Here is a 21930-nt window from a genome sequence, read left to right on the forward strand (position 1 = left end):
ACGGGCCCCACTTTGAGAACCACTGCATTACAGGATACCAACCACCACCCCTCCCCCATAATAATAACTATCTATAGAACCGTTTTCAAAACAAGTTTACAAAGTGCTGTACACAGATTAAAACAGCAGAGGGAGACAAATACAATGCTGAGTTCACACAGCATATTGTAGCTTTGTAGCTAAAATTGAAACCAGCTCAACTTTTTTTGTAGCTGCTACAAACGTTGGATCTGAATGGTAGCCGGCATCTTAGTAACTACTACTAACTGCTGGTGTGAACCTTTATAGCAAAGGGAATTGATGGTGTAATTATGCATACACATAACATGGCTTTAATGCCAGGATAGTGAGTAGTAACTCATCACTCATATACATCATGGTGGTCCGTGATGAGGATAAGTGTGGTCCCCAAATCATCTGCAAAACACTTAATCTGATTTTAATGATAACACAACATTCAATTATTTATTCATTCTCAATTGACCTTTTACAACGGCCGAACTGACATGGGGAGCCCCCCCCCCCCCCCCCACACACACACACACACACACACATACACACAAACACACTACTGTACTAGAGCAGAGAGATTTAGGCCTGTTTACATGTGAAATTTGTACAGATCAGACTGTAGAGCATGTTGATGTGTTATTATTGTTATATGCACATGATGTAGCACATGTTGTAGTAATACTTCTGTATAGCACACTGTTTTATAAGGACTGCTGTATGTATGTATGATAGAGGAGGTTGGATTTTTCTTTTAACGTGTGTATGTTACTGGATTCATTGGTACAAAATAATACCAAGTATATTAAAGCTTGTAAAATGCTCTATTCTGTTGATCCTTTGTCTTACTGAATCTGTAAAATATAGCCTACATCGTCTCTGTTGGGTGGAAAACAAAACTTACTTTTCAGGATTCAAATTCAAAAATAGCAGAGTGACTGCATGCTTACCATATAGGGACAAGTAATGCGATGTAGTCATGAGAGCAGGTTTGATAAATTGAAGTATTCAGATTAACAGAGATGAAGTATAAGATGATTTAGCCTATCAATGTTCATCTCGTCTCATATCGAGAGGGCAAACCAACTTTAGTAGGCCTGTAATGTGCAATGGTGGGATTTGTATGGGTCACCTCACCTGTGATGAACCTAAGAGGTGCGATCAAAGTGGTAGATGCCATATAGGGGCTTATGGGTGGTAGCGACAGAAGCATTATGATGTCCCCATAATAAGAACAGTCTCTAGTATCCTCTTTCTGCAAAACAATTAAGATTTGTTTCTTAGTAGACCAACGTTTTTGACCAGGTTCTCAATATGGACCTTGAAGTGTATCATATATAGCCTATGCCCAAATATTTATAGTGTTGGACTCTTTCAAGTGGTGTAACAGATGAAGTGCTAATTTGGACATTAGTCAAATCAGCAGACTTTGCTCTGTTAATACATGGACTATGTTTAAGTTTAATAAGTGTGCGCTGCCACTAAATATGTTCAAGATGGGGTCTGTGGATTAATATAGTATGTACATGTATGTACAGTATTTTCTGCATAAAGTATTTGTAATATGTCTTAAAATGTTCTGATGATTGCAGATTTTGTATTGATCGACCTGTAGGCCTACTTTCATTGAACTCCTCCATTGACTCCTCCTAGTCCTGCTCCTACACTCATTAAGGACACAGAAATTTAAGTTGTGTCGTTCTTGACAACAAACTTTTTTCTGAGGAAAAATCTGTAGGACTAATGATGACTGAGTTTGAACTGTTGCCCTCAGGTCGTCGACTGAGGGTGCCCACTACCCACTACAAAGACTAACCGGTTCAAACTATGATTGATTGATTGATTGAAATATGTATTGTTTGCAGTTTGCAGAATTACAGTACATTTCAAGCACAAACTCAATACAACTATCCTTTGTCCCGGCAAACTATTCTTGCCTCTTTGCACAGTTTGCCCACTAATGCACTTTTTCTGACTCTGCTACTATTGAATGTCATGAATTCTCTATGCCCATGTCTTCTATAATTAGTGTTTTGAATGTTGTTTGTTGTGTGTATCTTTTACTATTATCTGGCTGCAAACCAATTCCCTGCTAGGGACAATAAAGCGAACCTTGAACCTGGAACCTGTACCCATTCTACAACAAACTGTAAATAACAATTTTCAATCAATCAATCAATGATTATCAATCAATCAATCAATCAATCAATCAATGATGATACGTCCATGTGCTGCCACGTGCAGTTACCTATACTACACGATAGGGGCAGTGGACAAAATAGGAGCACTGTGGTTGGGGCGTTATTTGGGATCCCACCTTAGCTCCAGGAAAACCCCGCCCCCACTGCGGGGGCGGGGTTTTCCTGGAGCTATGGTGGGATGCCAAATAACGCGTGGTTGGGCTCCTACGCAGATAGACGTTCCCTTTTACGTCCTGACGTAGGCATGTGGGCTGGCTCCGGGGCTCAGCTGTGATGGCTGCTGTAGGTTGATGTCGAGACAGTAAAACTGAATATAAAAACTATAACAAAAGTTTGTTAAACCCCCCCCTAACCCCGAGAGAGGAGGAGAGCACGTGTATTGATTTAACACAGAAATAGGCGTAAACAAACAAAACAAAATAAATACCCGTGCAGTTTGGAGAACGGTAAGATAAATAAAGACATTGGTTGGTAACGTGCTTTCTTTCTGTCTGTGTGTGTGTGTGTGTGTGTGTGTAAACATTAATAATGATCCACAGACAGCAGACACACACACACACACACACACACACACACACACACACACACACACACACACACACACACAATGAGTGTCGCTGCTGCAGTGTGTGTCATTGAAGCACTGTTTGTTTTGTGTTAATGTAATGTCAATAATGTCAATGTTTCATACAGTTCACACATGGCGTGTGTGTGTGCCTGTCTGCTGTCATGCAAACGATGGTTAAATGACTGTCAGCAAGCTAAGTGCTACAGCCTACAGTCAACCTAACTGGCCCAATAAACTGCTATAGTCTCACTCAGACTATGGGCTTCCAGGCTATGATATTAGGCTATGGGTGCCATGCAGGCTGTGGGTGCCAGGGCTGTATGATAGCCAGGGCTATGGCCCGGGTGCCATGAAGGCTGGGTGCCAGCCACTGCCAGGGCTATATGAGAGCCAGGGCTATGGGTTCCATGCAGGCTGGGTGCCAGCCACTGCCAGGGCTGTATGAGTGCCAGGGCTATGGGTGCCATGCAGGCTGTGGGTGCCAGGGCTATGGGTGCCATGCAGGCTGGGTGCCAGCCACTGCCAGGGCTGTATGAGAGCCAGGGCTATGGGTGCCATGCAGGCTGTGGGTGCCAGGGCTATGGGTGCCATGCAGGCTGGGTGCCAGCCACTGCCAGGGCTATATGAAAGCCAGGGCTATGCCATGTAGGCTGTGGGTGCCAGCCACTGCCAGGGCTGTATGAGAGCCAGGGCTATGCCATGTAGGCTGTGGGTGCCAGGCTGTATAACAGGCTATGGGTGCCAGGTCAGCCTGTATAGATAACAGGCTATGGGTGCCAGCCTATAGAGCGTCACAGTCCCGCCCCCTCGAGAGACCCGGAAAATAAATCCCTGTTCATTTTCCTCATGGACTTTTCAGAAAGTATTTATTTAAAGACGTTTACGCCACGGACAAAGCCAACTCTTGTCGTGACAAATGTCATGATAACAAACTAAAATTTTCGGGCTGAACAAATAATTAGGAAGAAGAAGAAAACGGCAGGTTACAACACTTTTTGTTGTTGTTTTTCTTCTTTGTAATTATTTGTTTGGTCCAAAATATTGTGATTTGTCACGACAAGAAGAGTTGGCTTTGTACGACGCTTATAAGGTCTTTAAATAAATACGTTTTGAAATGTCTATGGGAAAATGCATTGGAAACTATTTCCTGGGCCTGGCGTCGTCATGAAAGGGGGCGGGACTGCGACGCTCTATAGATACCAGGCTATAGGTGCCAGGCAGCCTATAGATACCAGGCTATGGGTGCCAGGCAGCCTATAGATACCAGGCTATAGGTGCCAGGCAGCCTATAGATACCAGGCTATGGGTGCCAGCCTGCCAGGCTGTATAGATACCAGGCTATTGTCAACCAGGTGGGATGGATGGTATGGTAGAGTGTTGTAATGTAAATAACACTAAATGTAAACATTGTGGGCACTTCAACGTTAAAATTGGCTAAATTGGCTCTTAACTAAATGTAAACAAGAATAAATGTATGCTGTGGAAATTGTTCTGAAGTAATGTAAAGTATACATGCACAGTACTGCCGGTACATTATCGGACCTAAATGTACCCTTCAACTGTGCCCGTGTAGAAATAAATAGATTAATATTTCATATTTTATCATGCAACAATAGTGACAATCTACTGTACAATCTCAACAAGTTACATTGCAATGCGTTGTGAGCTTGTATAGTAGATCTGCTATTTTTGCAAATACTCTTTAAAATCGATTCATAAAAATGATTCTTTTTTGCTTGCGACCATAGGTCGCATATTTGCTTGCGACCAAAGGTCGCAGATAACTATGAAATCTTGCGTTTTTGTCACATAACCCACAATTCCCGTCACTCTTGTCATGAAGTCGCAATTCCCGTCACACACCCAAGGCAAGCCCCCAGATCATCGTGACATCACATGACATCAGCCCCCTGCTCACCCCTGGCAAGCCCCCAGGTGCCCAGGGCATCGTGACATCATCATGACATCTGTCACAGCACCTAACTTGCAATCCCTGTCACTCACCAATCCCCATATACGGGAATGTCACCATATATGGTCACGCATTGTGATATCACGTCTAGTCACGGTCTCCAAGACACGCTATATATGGTCATGAACCCTGGCCATGGCCAGGAACCCTTGTCCATAACCTGTTTTCATTGTGTATTTATTGGTCAAGTTCATCCCATGTCAAAGCAGTACGACCTCGACACTCACGGAGGAGACTGCCGAAGAGCGGCGCCGTCTTCTGGCCAGACGACAGCGCTGCTGGGGGAAAAAAAGTTCCATACATGGGCATTCCCAGCTGATACCCTAATACAATCCCTGTTATGCCCATATATGGAGATCCTTGACTGTGATCAATATTAAGCCCATATATGGGAATGCCAATATATGATCATATTGGGACAGTCTCATGATAACCACTGTGGTTGCTGCAAAGGTCACAGTTAACTATAGAATCATGCATTTCCCAGTCAGTCAGTCAGTGTATCACTCAAAATTCACATACATGTATACTGTACTGTGTATGCTCTTACTTGCAGTTCCGTAGCTTTTCTGAATGGTGGTAAGTTGGTAACTGAAGTCGTGTAAATAATTGAGTTGTCCCCTGCATGGCAGCGATGTTTAACCTGATAATGTTTGCATTTTTAATAAGATCGCCACAGGTTATATTGGAACCTGGCCGGGTGAACAATCACGTTCAGTGAGCTTGTAGACAGGCCATCTAATTGTCTCCACCAGGCCGAAGGCATGGGGAGAGAGTATGTTTTGCACTCCGTCCGTCCGTGTGTCCGTCCGTCCGTCCGTCCGCCCGTGTGTCCGTCCGTCCGTCTGTGAACAGCTAATCTCTGGCACCGTTGGCTTGATCGCAGCCATACTCTGCACACACACTCCCTGAATGCCAGAGCTGAACCTCTGCTCCAAAGTTTTCACATTGGCCTGTTATAGTGCCACCAGGAGGCCACTTTGTGCAAAACAAATGTTTTGACAGTACACCTACAGATTTTGTCCAAACATTACACAAATTGGTCTCTCTAGAGCCATTCAACGAAACGGGTCTTTCAGATTTTTCAGACTCGATCCTGATTGGCTACGATTGGCTTCCAAAGTTCGCAGGAGTGCTCCGTTTCAAACAAAATGCTGCAAATCATGAACACATCGAGTGATTTCCGTGAAATTTTGTACGCACATTCTCACTAGGCCGAGGAAGAAATGCCACTTTAATATTTTCAACTCAGCCTCATGGTGGTGCTATAACTGGCCGATTTGTGTTTTTACCTATAACTGCACCGATCTGTGTAAAACCATGTATGCACACTCCCTAGAGGCCAAGGAAAAACCTTTGCCTGGAATTTTTCACATCTGCTCTTTATAGCGCCACCAGGAGGCCGACATATGTAAAACACATTTTCTAATATTACTCCTTCAGATTTTATCCAAATTTCACGCAAATCGGTACACATGCTCTCCATAGTCATGTGATCATGTGATTTGTTTGATTTCTCATAATTATCCATCCTGATTGGCTACGATTGGCTTCTAAAGTTTTCAGGAGTAGCCCGTTTTGTACAAATCGCCACAACTCCTCAACGCAGCGTCCGATTGCGGTGAAACTGTGCATGCCTATTCCCACTACTAGGCTGAGGAAGAAATGCCACTTGACAGTTTTCAAATGAGCCTCATGGTGGCGCTACAACAGGCCAAGTCGCGTCACACACACACACACACACACACACACACACACACACACACACACACACACACACACACACACACACACACACACACACGTTTATATTGCTCCTAAACATTTTGCCAAACATCACACACACTCCTATCCTCCTGGTGGAGACCTGTGCCCAGAAGGGCACTTTTTCTAGTTAGATATTGAAATACATATTTTGAGGAAAGAGATTTGTTGTAGAGGGGAAAGAGGAGGGAAGCCTTATATAGAGTGTATAATAGGGATGAGTGGTTAAGTTAGTGGTTAAAGAAGACATATTATTGTCTCTAAAGTGATCCGTTTCTCTCTACAGAAGCGATCCATTATTCTTTATGTATTTCTTGCATACAGAAGGGGTAGATTATATTTATTGTATGTCGTTGCTGTCGAGCAGAAACCTCTGATCTCCGTATTTATTTTCTATTTCTGCCCGTAAATTAATTCCCTACTTGAACATATTATTATTATTATTTTGTATTTAAATTTTAAATTTTAAATTTTAAATTTTAAATTTTAAATTTTAAATTTTAAATTTTAAATTTTAAATTTTAAATTTTAAATTTTAAATTTAATTTTTTTTAATAAAATATATATATATATTTTTTGAATCTTGAAAAGTTGTGACAGTTTTGAAAATATTAGGTTTTTAGCTGTCAGCAATGATGTATTTGTTGTGTCCAAAAGAGACATTATTGTTTTGTATGCATGCAGAAGCTGTACATCATATTGTTGCTGTTGGGCAAAACCTCATATCTCCATATTTTAACTTTTTCTTTTAATGTCTTTTCGCAAATTAACGCCCTACTTGAACATACTAACTACAGTGTCACACAAAAGCATCAAAAGTATTCAGTTTTTCCACATATGAGGTTTCCACCCGACACAGAGACAATAATGTATTAGTATTTACTGTATTTTCTGTATTTCCCCCGTACAGAAGGTGTCCATTATGCCCGCAGCCACTGTGGATCACAGTCAGAGGATATGTGAGGTTTGGGCCAACAACTTCGATGACGAACTGAAGAGGATACGACATGTTATCCGCAAATACAACTACATTGCCATGGTGACTGACCAACACTGTTCACATCACAGTCACAATAAGGCAGTGGTTTTCATCCGTTTTCATATCGTGGTTCAATATTTTTCTGCATTTGAGCCATGGGCCACCATTCGATGAGATTTAACGGGTCTTTCACCCGTACTTTCATTTGATGCTCTCAAGAGTTAAAAAGAGTTAAAATCTATACGGGTCCATTTGGTTACCAACTTTCCATAATTTAGCTGGGGCCTGGGGACCATCTGGAATCCCTTCAAGGACCGCTGGTGGTCCCCGGACCACTGGTTGAAAACCACTGAATAAGGGATGGGACGATAAACATTATCGTTTATAGTGATAAAAAAAGAAAATCTTTCACAATGATCGTATCGTAGAGATCGTGAAATTGTCCTCCGTCATACAATGATGCGTAGCCTGCGGAGGTAGTTCAGGCAGTCATACTCGAGGGTGTTCATGCCATGCTCAAAGGCGCATACTATACTCAAGGGGTTAACATGCTGCATTACTATGTGGGTGTATAAGTGTGTCCAAGTCCCTCACGTCATTCGCTGATGTGGCAGTCAGCTGACCAATTGGGCGGGCTACTTAAGCTCACCAGTCTGCATGCTCTTCCTGCCTTCCTCTGCATATGGTTCCTGGTTGTTATGTGATGTTTGCTCCCACCACCACCCCAGCACCACCGGTGGGCTCTGTTATTTATGCTCCCCATGGGGGTTTTATACTTTTATTGTATATCTATCTCCCTGCTCTTAAAGTTTTACAATGGTGTTTTAATCGCACCGAGCAGGGAGAAAATGCAGCCGAGCCGAACGCCTAGTCTAATATCGTATGCACACTTGTATTCTCATTCTATAATAAATATTGGTTAAATCTATTCTTGAGTTGTCTGACTGAACTAGGAATTATTTTTAGTTGAGCTGAAACTTCAGTACCACTGGCACTTACACCCTCTATACTTGATAAAACAGAGCTATAAAGAGCGCATTTGGTACGCTCGATTAGCTCGAATCGCCAAAAATAGCCGATCTACAAGTTCACAACACGTTGAACTTGTAAGCTTGTAGATTGGCTATTTTTGGCGAACGTTCCCCTCAGAATATGGATGCTGGGTGTTCAAGTAGTTAACAAAACTGCCATTTAAAGTTTTAAGTATATTTTGATTATCGTGATAATATTGTTAATCACAATTATTTGTACCATAATAATTTTCATATCGAAAATCAGAGTCAAATCAAATGTGAGCTGAGCATGTAGATTGGCAAATTTAGTATTTTCACTATTCCAATTGTTTTTCTTTTATAACGATAAAAAGGAACTGTTTGGACATACCGTATATGGTTTTCACCCGACAGTGACGATTTACTCCTTTAAACTGCAAATATGTGAAAGCCTGATAATTACAAGTTTATAATTTGTAATAATTACCTCACTTTTGAGTTTTGACTGACTGACTGAGTGGTTGTGGTTGATTAGGACACAGAGTTTCCAGGCGTGGTGGCCCGACCCATCGGAGAGTTCCGTTCCAACGCAGACTACCAGTACCAGCTGCTGCGCTGCAACGTTGACCTGCTGAAGATCATCCAACTGGGCCTGACCTTCATGAACGAACAGGGTGAATATCCTCCTGGCACCTGCACCTGGCAGTTCAATTTCAAGTTCAACCTCACGTAAGTGTGCAATTGCATTTGGTCTGTTCTGTTTCATTAATTCATTGTGCATGAAATACCGAATAGATTACAGTAATATAAAATTCTATATAATCAGTAACATGTAGGTGATAACCGTGATATGTATCACTATCAAATATAGTTTTATTGAAAGGCAAGCAACCCACGACCCGACTACGGATAAGCGGTTGAAGATGGATGGATGGATGAAAGGCAAGCAAAGGCTAGAGAGTATCAAACTAACGTTGGGTGTCCAATGTTGAGTGCGCTTAGAGAGATAGTGACACTAGAAACTCTGCTGGACACACAAAATAACCTTCTGTATCATCATATCATCATCATCATATCATCATCATCATCATATCATCATCATCATACTATAATTCAGTCAATGTCTGAATGTGTGTCTGTCTGTGTGTCAGAAACACAGACAGACACACATTCAGACATTGACTGAATTATAGTATGATTATAGATTAATAATGAATTTATTAGTGAATTAAAAACGCACCCAGGGTGCAATACCCCCCACGGCCACAAGGGGGGGGGGGGCAATATCTCACAACGGGTAAGGGCTAGTCAAATATACATTTATTCCAAGGCAGCGATGCATTGCTCTTCCATGGGCAGAGAGGTTGAGAGCCAAGATTGCACTGGGGATAATGTATTGAATGAGTAATCGATATTGGTTTCTGCAGTCTTCTCTTAAAGGCAGTGGCATGTGGCATGGTGATTGGTTTCATTATTGTAACGCCCAAACCACACCTATGCATAATGTAACGGGTAGCGGAGGTGATTTAGCCATAAAGGCTGGTGTCCAAGATAGCAATTTTTACAGAGGAACGCCTCTTACGCAATGCTGAACCCCCAAGTTACGGGTTTAGGGACTCTTTTTTTTAAATATATATTTTGTTTTTATTTTCAATTTTTCACAAAATACACAGACCACCCGTCCACAGACCTCCCCCCTCCCCACATACAAACCCACATACATAGAAGACAGCACAGTTAAAGCATAATAACAATAATAATAATATTATACAAAATAAAGGGTTTAGGGACTCTTAGGGACACGCAAGATAGGGTCCATAGTCTTCACATTCTTCTTCTTTAGTAATGTACAGTAGTGCTGTCACAATTACAGACGTTACGTTGACAGTTAATTGTCATGCAAATAATAGCAGATATGACAAATAACATAAATATACAAATACATTACTGACATTTTATAATTTTACACTTTCAATTTGTGTGTGTATGTGTTTGTCTCTGATCAGAGAGGACATGTATGCCCAGGACTCCATTGAGCTGTTGACCACATCAGGCATCCAGTTTAAGAAGCATGAGGATGAAGGCATTGAGACGCTCTACTTCGCCGAGCTGCTGATGACGTCGGGCGTGGTCCTCTGCGAGGGCGTCAAATGGCTGTCCTTCCACAGGTAGGACTCAGGGTTAGTTAGCCCTGTTGGCAAAACTAGAGTTGAGATACCTTTAGGATTTCAACGATTCCGGTTCCTTAATGCAGTAGTTCTCTAACCTTTTTTTGTTCCAAGGACCACCAAACTGATATGAATTTTGCCGTGGACTCAGATCTGAAAAGGTTTTGTGCCAGGGACTCCCAGAAGAGAAGATTTATCTTAAAACATATAGCAAAATTATTCAAACTCTCCCAGACTATTTCAATATTCTTTCATAATCCGTCCTGATTGGTGAATTCCGATTATTGCTGGCCCACAATAAGCTACCTGACCTGGTGGAGACCTGTGCTGTTTCTCTGCGTGTGACTAAAAACTATGTATATAAAGAAAAGTTCAAACATTTGAAAACATTTCTATGGAGAAAAAGAAGTAGGGGGCCTAGTAGCCTCGGTACCAGGCTTTCATTTTCGTCAGTGCAAAAAAATGAAAGCCTGGAGGAACGCATTGGCCGCTCTGGGCTAGAAGTGGAATATATATTTAGTTTAAAATGTAAAGCTCTATATTCTGATAGTAATCATTGCTATAAACTATATAGTGTCCAATAGCAGGTCTCATGTCTCTCCAACTCTTTATTAAACAAATCAGGAGAGAGAGAGAACCCCTCAAAGGCCATTTATCCTTCAATTCTATAGTGTTCCAGCATTGTGAGCTTGATCTGCTACTCATCCAAATGTTCAACCCAGGGACGCTAGGGTTCATGTGCTTAGAACGGAATGGAAATGTATAGACTGTCTGCTGTTATTTTAAATTGTATAATTCCATAAATCATTGTCAAAAACTCTTAAAAGGAGGTGGTGGAGTAGAGTACTAGTAATGGCAGAATATTTATGTACAGAGAAACTGCCATGAAGGCAGTTGATTGATCCGTTTGTTGAAATGTCATATGGCACATGCTTTGTGCCAACTAGATATGAAACTATTAACTTTGATAATTTATTTCCAACCTAAATGTTATTTTTGTGATTTGAGATCATATACGGTATATGATGATATACTGTATTATTTTTTACCATACTATATATTACTAAAGAAAATACCTGTATTTAGAGCGTGTGTGTGTGTGTGTGTGTGTGTGTGTGTGTGTGTGTGTGTGTGTGTGTGTGTGTGTGTGTGTGTGTGTGTGTGTGTGTGTGTGTGTGTGTGTGTGTGTGTGTGTGTGTGTGTGTGTGTGTGTGTGTGTGTGTGTGTGTGTGTGTATGGGCGTGTGGGTGTGGGTGTGGGCGTGTGCATTTCAGTGGCTACGATTTTGGGTACCTGATCAAGATCCTGTCCAACACAAATCTACCTGAAGAGGAGGTGGATTTCTTTGAAATCCTCCGTTTGTTCTTCCCCATCATCTACGATGTCAAATACCTGATGAAGAGCTGTAAAAATCTCAAGGTATTTGAACGCAGCTCTGTGCTCACCTTTGCTCAGGCATGAGGCAGTGTTTTTTTACCCATTAAGACCTGAGGCCGACGCATTTGCCTTCTGAAGTTCTCACATTTCAAGATTTCTCAAAGTGTGAGAACTTTGTGAGCTTGTAGATCTGTTATTTTTGCATAGCCAACACTAACATCTCAAAGGTCATACTGTAGATGCTTTTCCCGGTTACTCTCCCCCCCTTAGAGTATATATGAAGCGGTTGTGCCGAAAATCAGCTTTTAACATTGGTCTGGTTGCTAGGCAACACCTCTGTCATCCCCAGCCTCAGGATCTTTGTACACGGCCCCCATTTACCTACAGTCAAAGTAGGACACACAAGCGATGTCCTTGGTAATCGGCATCCATGCAAGGTTCGAATGTCATTTTTGATTTTGTACCGCATTGCTCCCGATATGTTAGCGTGTCTGGCGAAAGATAAACAGCGTGAGCTAACGCTAATAATAGCCGATCGTTACAGGCTGGGAAACAGGAAATTAACATGAGCAAAATTAGAAGGATCCCCCTGGCAGGGTTTACCTACACTCTGCTGTCACTTAGCGTGGCACAGAAATAATTAATACTGTTCCACGCTGCGCTCCAAGTTTGTACATCTGCTATTTTATTTTTACATTTTTTGTGCTTGAATAATGTTGAATAACACAATTTTCTCTTCTGGGGGTCCCTGGCACAAAACATTTTCAAATGTAGGGACCCCCACAAGAGAAGATCTTAGTTGTAGTCTACCTCTACAGTATACGGTAGGTGGGGGATTAATCACTTTTCATATGACTAATCATTATAATTAATTAGCTCTAATTTACAGCATGTGCAATAATAGTGAAATTAACCACTTTCAACCTGGCATCCCTATTTTGGGCATGTCATAGTCAAAGTATTTCCAAAATAGTAATATTGGGGATCGGCTATATATTCGTCAACGTATGTAGTGGTTTAGGTTTAGAACCGGAATACAATGTGTATTGTGTAATTGTGTTCATGTAAACGATAATCAAGGATCTGGGAACTAGAGTTGCCCGAGCTTCGCAACGCAGATACATATCTGACTGACCCTCGCTGACGTCCTCCTCCTACAGCCAGCTGGGTGTTGTGTCACAATCACAAACAGGCTGTGTGTGTGTGTGTGTGTGTGTGTGTGTGTGTGTGTGTGTGTGTGTGTGTGTGTGTGTGTGTGTGTGTGTGTGTGTGTGTGTGTGTGTGTGTGTGTGTGTGTGTGTGTGTGTGTGTGTGTGTGTGTGTGTGTGTGTGTGTGTGTGTGTCTCAAACGCGGCTCGTTAAGAACACGATGCGTTGGAAACGGAGGTATCTTGTGTCTAGTTTATTATGTGAACATGTTCTTTATTTGTGTAGCCTAGTATAGGTTTGTAATTATTTTAGACAGTATTTGTTTTATTGTTGAGAATGAGTGTGAGAGGAGAGGAGAGGAGAGGAGAGGAGAGGAGAGGAGAGGAGAGGAGAGGAGAGAGTAGCAGGTCTGACAACAACACTGCAGCCAGATCGCATGGCCAGTGAGAGGCAGCTACTGCCCGCTCTGCAGAGCTCACCTCCCGGCCGCTCTGCAGAGCTCACCTCCCGGCCGCTCTGCAGAGCTCACCTCCCTGCCCGCTCTGCAGAGCTCACCTCCCGACCACAAGCATTTGGAGGTTGGCTTGTGTCTCTTCCAAACTACCCATGTTTCCTTGGATTCATGGTCGACAAATTGAACTCGAAGCTGGACTGAATGAATGAGGAAATACTGATGTATAGTTGATTTTTGCTCGTTAGACATCTGTTTTGAGAGATGACCTTTCTGTTGGGTCTGCCTCCCAAGAGTTAATTAAAGCTCTCTAACCACTTGAACCCCAGCATCCATATGAACATTGCGACATGTTGTGAGTTTGTAGTCCTGCTGTTTTTGGTGAAGAGATTAATATGCTTGACTAATACCTCCGTATAGGGGATGGCTATCGCACTGGCAACATTTAATATTGACAGTGAGATTTCTTTGGATAATTCATCACCAGTAATGCCTATATAATAACTAAGTGGTAAAGGCAAAACAGAGTAGCCGTGCCCTAATAGTGTCTACTGTCTAGCATGGAGGTATAAAACAACTGGAGAGGGCATCCGTTCATGACCACCCATTCGTTTCAACGCGTGGACTGAAATGTTTTTTCAGTCAAGGAAGGGAAGATGTGGACTGACTGGGTGGTCCGTTGCTTGACAGGGGGGCTTACAGGAAGTTGCAGAGCAGCTAGAACTGGAGCGGATCGGACCCCAGCACCAGGCCGGATCAGACTCTCTACTTACAGGCATGGCTTTCTTCAAGATGAGAGAGGTACACTTTACACACTGTCACACTTTACAGACTGGCTACAACTAACAATTATTTTCATAATATTAAGATTGAGATTTGAGATTTGATTGAGACACACACACACACACACACACACACACACACACACACACACACACACACACACACACACACACACACACACACACACACACACACACACACCTTTTTGCAAGCTTGTGTACACTTACCAGTACGCATTTCATAGAGAAATACACAGAAGACACAGGATATTTCTTGCCACACTCAATATCGTTGATATCCTTAGATCAGAATATTTTACCCTATTGTATGAAATAGCAACAAATAGGCATTCCACAAGCTCACAACACGTTGTTTTGCAACTCGTAAATGGCCATACATTTCTGCCGATAGTAAATCTCCTATTCCCTAATCTTTATCCATTTTTGCCTAATGTTTATTTTTGTATAATGCTGCATACGTTTTTGCCAATCTTCACCCAATATTCATCCATGTTTTCCTAATGTTCATACATTTTTGGCTAATATTCATCAACCATCTTTGGCTAACATTCAACCATTTATGCCTAATGTTCATCAACAATTTTTGCCTCCTATTCATAGTCCAGTTTTCAGTGAAGAGGTGACCAGTAAGTGACGTGACGTCATGTTGTAGTTTTCGTTGTACATTCAACTATTACATTTTCCTAATGTTCCACTTTTGCCTAACATTCATCACATGTTTGCCAAATGTTCATCCATCTTTGCCAGATGTTCTCCTATTATGTCCTGACGTGACGTGTGGTTAACGTGGTTTTATCTTGGTCTCCAGATGTTCTTTGAGGATCACATCGACGACGCTAAGTACTGCGGTCACCTGTACGGCCTGGGCTCCAGCTCAGCGTACGCCCAGAACGGAACGGGAAACGCCTACGAGGAGGAGGCCAACAAGCAGCAGTCATGACATCACTCCCGACGCCCCTCCCCTTCCCTTGTGGTGGATCAGCCAATCAAGAGCGGCGTTGTGACCAGATGACAGTGGAAGAACAGGAACACGCAACAACCCTGTCGTGTAGGAACACATTTCTGTCCGTTGCACGGCGGTGTCACGTGTTAGAAAAGAAAAAAAGAAAAACATTGTGCGAGAGACACCGTCGTGCGATTGAGTTTAAATTATGGCTCTGCTCACTTTAGCTCGAATTGGACATGGAGGTCGTTAGGAGTGAAGACGGTACCACAACGTACGCGTGTGTGTGTGTGTGTGTGTGTGTGTGTGTGTGTGTGTGTGTGTGTGTGTGTGTGTGTGTGTGAATGCGTTTGTGTGTGTGTAGTGTTTAATTCCTACAACAAAGCGTAGAAGGTCTGGTGGTTGGTGCGGTTGAAATTTAACAGGAAATGCTTGAATGGAAAAAAGAAAAACAATGGGATTTTAGTTTTTTCTAAAATTGTTCGGTAGAAGATTTTTGCACTTTAATGCTGTTACCAGACCTGGTTTTATATGGATGGGAAGTGTAAACTGTTTGTGGTGTCTTGTTATTTGTTGCCTTCCTTTGTTGAGTTCCCATTTTACACACGCATACAAAACAAAAATATGTAACTTTGTATTTTGCATCAGCAAACCCTTTTTCACCAAGCTCAGCCTTAATATTTAGCACTATCTCATTTTGTTTTTTTATGTTTTAAATAGTATATATTTATTGTGCTGCTGATTGTCATGACAACTTCCAATAGCTGCTGACCCATTAAACACTAACATGACGTATGTAGCTGCTGTCTTGGTCATAGGATGGTGCTGCTTTCTGGTCTAAACTAAAGCCTTGGAACGAGACTGACGGATTTGTTTTTTTAATCGATTTTGACAATACATGATCTCTTATCAGTCTCGGTCGACCACCCTCGATATCCACTGAGATCACTGTGTTTAACCACTTGAAACTAACGTCCTTATTTTGGGTGGAACATTCGCCCAAAATAACCAACCCTACAAGTTCAAGCTGGGAGCTTGAGCGTCAACTTTACCAAGTAAAGTACTAAGTATAGAGGCTTTAGAAATGGTCAGTCTTGAATTATAAAGTGTTGAACCTCAAGCCACGGTTGTAATGATGTTATGTTGTTCTATAAACATAGGTTTTACACGTCTGTGACTGAATTTCACCGTATTCCTCAGTGGGTGCAGTGTCACTGTTGCAGCAGATGAAAGCCAGCATCACACTCGAGGGACATGACGAAATTCAGGCACAGGGTGGATCAAACACGTATTTAGTGAACAACGGCACGGAATACTTCTAAACACTAGCGGTCCAATTTGACTGGTATAGTCCGTGGCTCGAGGGGGTAAGCACTTACATGGAAAAATATAGGACCATTAATCGGAGAGCTCATGAGTGGATACCCGGGGGTTGTCAACCTAGACTTACAAAGAGAATCCAACTGAGAAAATCAGTAAAAAAAAAAAAAAGATAAATGTGTCTTTTCCGATGGTAGTCTAAACCAGATTAATAAGTGTGGAGGGGGTGGGGTGCTCATTTGTGTACAGTACTGTACTGTATGTACATTGAGGACTGAGTTATTATAAACATGTCGAAGTCCAATTTGAAATGTGGGAAATATGAGCAAGGTGTGTGTGTGTGTGGGGGGGGGGGGGGGGGGGGGACTGAGTCATGTAGCCAGTTCCTGTTTCCTGTCTGTCCGTTTGTTGCGGTTTGCAGTTGATATATAGTTGATAATATGACCTCGATGATGATACATACACGCTGCTAAAACCCAGAGGAGTAGGTGAAAAAAAAAAAAACTTGACTAGAAACATAACCGAGGTGTTATGACACACCACTGACCTGAGATCAGCCTGAACGCGGTACAGCACAACGATGGCCCCTTTACAGTTTACACTACGGGTTTAACCCAGAACCCTCCCAAAAACCTGTCACAGAACCTGAACAGAACCCGTCAAGTCGATGTGATGTTTTTTTGTTTTTTTTGCTATTATAGTCAGAGCCACCTCTGAAAGGGGTTGATATGTCAACAAACTCGACAATAGCCGATCTACAGTACAAGCTTGTAGGTCTGCTATTAGCTATTTTAGAAGTTCTGGGTTCCTACTAGAACTGAGGGTTCGTTACCACCCCCTGAGCAGGGCCCACATTAGGTACCTTATTTGTCTGTCCGGTGGAAACCTCATTATGTCCAAAGTTGTTACTTTTCACGATTCATATTAAAACATGGCAACAGTATCAGATCTACAAAGATTGAAATGTACTTGCTTCACGCCACATTTCAAGCTTGTGGACCTGCTACTTTTGATGCTTTTGTGTGGCGCTGTAGTGTGATCAAGTAGGGCATTCATTTAGAAAAAGAAAAAAATGTGCGCACACACACAAAAAGTTAGAATATGGATACATGAGGTTTCTGGCCGACAGCAACTTTTTCTGAAACAGAGTATGGAAACAAACCCAGAAACTGTGAAATAATGGCACGGTTTACGGTAGTTCCTATGGTGGGGGAAGGAGCCAGCATATGCAGGTTCACGAACACTGATCTGACCCAGGGTCAGCAGAGTGATGTTTTTGGGACACCTGACCCAAAATAAAGTAAAAACTTTGCCTGCTGTAGAACATGCAATGAGGTCACCCTGACTCCTCTTTACAGTACACTTTTCTTTTCTTTCTTTTATTTTTATTTAAATGAAAGAGTAGTTTTAGTATTCTAAAAAGAATGAAACATTGACTCATTGGATAAAATCCTTTTTCTTATTTGTTTTTTTACATGCACCTTAAGCCGACTTAAGAACCTTGCTTCAGGGAAACTCAGTTCTGTTCATTTGAACATTTTTCTTTCTTTTTTTGGTATTGAAGTCTGTTACATTGGGATACATTTGTTGAATGTATCCGTTGCTCCTATAGAAACAGCTGCATGCACTCCAGATGTTTTGAACAAATGCAGCGTTGAGTGGTTTTCTCTGCAGCTTCCATTAGATGCGTGTTGTTGACTGTTGATGTTCACAGCCAAATAACCTCCAGAGTGGGTCAGGTTCAACATACTGTTCTTTTTTTGTCTCTCATGCATAGTTATGTCACCTATGGTCATGAAGTGAGGGTCATGACCGAAAGAATAAGGTCGCGAATACAAGCGGCCAAAATTAGTTTTCTCCGACGGTTGGCTGGCATCTCCCTTATAAATAAGGTGAGAAGTTCAGTCACACGAGGGAGACTCCGAGTAGAGCTGCTGCTTCTTCGCCTGGAAAGGAGCCAGCTTAGGTGCATGGTTCGGGCATCTGGTTAGGATGCCTCTCGAGCGTCTCCCTAGGGAGGTCCTCGATGCACGTCCCACTGGGAGGAGACCCCGGGGAAGACCAAGGCGCAGATGGAGGGATTACTGGCCTTGGAATGCCTCGGGATCCCCCAGGAGGAAGTTACTAATGTTGCTCTGGAGAGGAATGTCTGGAGCTCTCTGGTGGAGCTGTTGCCCCCGAGACCCGACTACGGATAAGCAGTTGAAAATGCATGGATCAAGCATAGTTCACTTTTTCTTCCTTTAACACAATGTTCCTCACGATGTAAAGGATTCATGTTTAAAAGGAAAAATTCATATGCAATATAAAAAGATATATATATATATATATGTATACAGGTTGTTTTTAAGAGTGTTTTGTAAATAAAGGCTTGAAACTTTTCTAACACAATCTGATTTTTGAGTGGTAATTCTATTGTTTTGTCATAATTCGTTAAGTCTGAGTGTTTCTCAAACAGTGGTCTATGAACCACTGGTGGTCCACGGCAAGATTACAGATTGTTCATGGGAAAATTATTTAAGAAAGATGTTGATCTAATAGGTGTAGTGTAAATGGTAAATGGTGCATTTATATAGCGCCTTTATCTAAGGCGCTTTACATAGAGTAACTGTGGGGGAGCCCGGGTTCGAGCTGGCAACCTTGCGGTTCCCATCCAGCCATTCTACCCCTGAGCCACCGCCGTGTAGGCAGAAAAGCTAAGGCTAATCTACAAGCTCACAGCGTGGCATGTTGTCAGCTTGTAGATCGGCTGTTTTCGGTGCGTGACACCGCCTGCACGCTACTAACTATAAATCTGGCTTTAAGATCATTTATGACAGTTAAATATTAATTATAAAAAAAATTGTTTGAGGATTGTTTGAAATTATGTTATTGGTCCAGAGCTAAAAAAATAAACGTTATGGGTCCATTTTAGCACTCAGAGTTACATTAACCATGATAAACAATGTCAATAGGAGTCCCCGAGCAAAAAAATACAAAAGATAAAAAGAAAAGGGAAAGAAACGGCTCTGTGTGGCTAATGCAGAGTTACAGACTCGGGTCCATGTGGGCCCCGGGTGGTCCGTCGGCGTCAACCGGTGACTATAGCAGTGGTTCTCAAACATTTTTGTCTCAGGTCACCCCTGTAAATAACTTTTTCATCCAGGGCCCCCACATTAATTACATTGTAATTACTATATTACTTATAATCACGGTATGTAAATAATTATGTAAATCTTTCCCCCAAAGATACAGTATGTCACGAGGAAAACTCGAGAGAATATTTGTTTCCATTAGGACAGAGTGAAAATAAATGTTATACCTGGTGTTTAACCACGTGTGCCGGAAAAAGTGTACAAAGTGTTAAAATTATGTTTTTATGTGGCCACACCCACCAGTTTCCATTGGGCCTTTTGACTCAAAGGCTTTCAGCTTTCAGGAAAAAAACAAAAATACATATTTGACACATACACAACAGAAAAAGTACAAAATGGCTCCATCTTTAAACCCCAGCATTCCTGGTGAACATTCACCAAAAATAGCCGATCTACAAACTCACAACGCGTCACAACGTGACACGTTGCGAGCTTGGTGAAGACCTGTTGTATTGTAGGCTGAACATGAATGCACTAATACAGTTTAACTCGGGTTCGTTTTACTAAGTATAGAGGGTCTAAGTGGTTAAACTGAAGTGACCCTGATGAATTCCAAATATTATCAAAGTATTTATGACGCACCCCTGGACTTGCATCACACCCTTAAGTGCTACAGCACCCACTTTGAGAAGCCCTGGATTAGAGACAGTCCAGGGCTTCCCCAGTGGGTGTTGTGTGAGACACATTAAAAAACAAGCAGACAGCAGGCGACCTCATTTTATTCTCTTTTTATTCTCTCTGTCGACATCACGCCTGTACACAACCCCCCCACCCCCACCCCCACACACACACACAACAACCTCACGTGATAGATAGACCCCACCGTCCGACCCACCGACCGGGGGAATAGAAAAATATAGATCGACACGACATGAAGGCTTTTGGAACAAGCATACTGTATATACATTCAATCACAAGAAGACTTGTGTTTTCATTTCCCACAGACATTATTAATCACATTCAGTCATAAGAGTAAACAAAGTTCACTGAAACTAGGGATGCAACAATATGGTAATTCCAAGGTGATTCCGATATTGATGTTTTGGAATAACAATTTGGCCGATACTGATATTCATTTTGGTTGTGTTATTTATTCCCCCGTAACAAATGTGTCTTCATTATAAAAGGCCAGTGTGCCAGCCCTTACAAACAGTCTGGGTTCTTTCTTCTTTGGCTGGCAGTTTGATAGTAGGCTACCAGACATTATAGGCCACTGTGTCTCAACCTCAGGTCCGAGGAACCACAGGGGTCCAAATTGGACCCTAATACAGATCTGTAAAAATAAATGAGTAAAACCCTATACAGTATCTCTACACTCTCAGAGTTAAATGAGTTTAACAGTGCAGTATGGGGTTGAATAAATAAAGCTTAGTTCAGTGATTCTCAAACGTTGTAATTTCAAGGACCCCCAGTGGTATATGCCTTTAGGCCATGGACCCCCTTTTGATGGATTTATTTTTTTAATCTCTGGGACCCCGAATCTATCCGTAACATCCTCAGTGTTCATTTAGAGAACGTACAAGTGGAACCAAATGGAACCATTTGGAGTTGGAGTTACAGGTCCATTTGGTTCCATTTGTAAACTATAACACATTGGTTCTCAAAGTGGTCCAGGGGTCCTGGGGGGAGGGGTAGTTAACATAGTATGATTGTGATGATATCATCACATCATCATTAACCACTTCTTCCATTTAGATGTTGCCTATTCAACATATAAATTCAGCGTTGAGAGCTTGTACATCTGTTTCTTTTTACATAAATCTTCTGGGGGTCCCTGACACAAAATCTTTTCAGTTGGTGGTCAAATACATATTAATTTTTGGGGTCCTTGACATGAAAAGGTTTGAGAACCGCTAACATTGCAGACCCGCAAGAGTCCATTTGGACTCTGGCCCCGGTCCCCGGACCGATTGTTGAGAACCAGCGATTTAGGCTACCAGACAGACAGACAGACAGCGTTAGCAGCAGTCTACAGGAACAGCTGTTAATTAACATGACTTCATTAACATGAATTAATTAACACGAAGGAAGAGCCAGTGTGTCAATGTGACATAATAACCATAAGTCCTCCTCACACTCATGCTACGACACAAGAACAAG

The 21930-nt window shown here is 42.0% G+C and overlaps 1 protein-coding gene across 2 annotated transcripts; it reads left to right on the forward strand.

Annotated features, from left to right (window-relative positions):
- The first annotated feature begins 2481 nt into the window (after positions 1-2481).
- Positions 2482-16180, forward strand: cnot7 (CCR4-NOT transcription complex, subunit 7). 2 transcript variants are annotated; one of them, XR_013790423.1, is made up of 8 exons: positions 2482-2656; positions 7425-7553; positions 9021-9214; positions 10492-10653; positions 11928-12072; positions 14321-14431; positions 15242-15710; positions 15741-16180. XR_013790423.1 is itself a non-coding variant. In XM_079506136.1 (7 exons), the coding sequence occupies exons 2-7, from the start codon at positions 7437-7439 to the stop codon at positions 15371-15373; spliced, it is 861 nt and encodes a 286-aa protein (XP_079362262.1). In that variant the 5' UTR covers positions 2482-2656; positions 7425-7436; the 3' UTR covers positions 15374-16180. The 2 variants fall into 2 exon arrangements, 1 of the variants encoding a protein (XP_079362262.1); XM_079506136.1 differs by having other exon boundaries at positions 15242-16180.
- Positions 16181-21930: the final 5750 nt, after the last annotated feature.

This window comes from Electrona antarctica (assembly GCF_951216825.1).
Source record: "Electrona antarctica genome assembly, chromosome: 1".
Classification (NCBI taxonomy): Eukaryota; Metazoa; Chordata; class Actinopteri; order Myctophiformes; family Myctophidae; genus Electrona; species Electrona antarctica.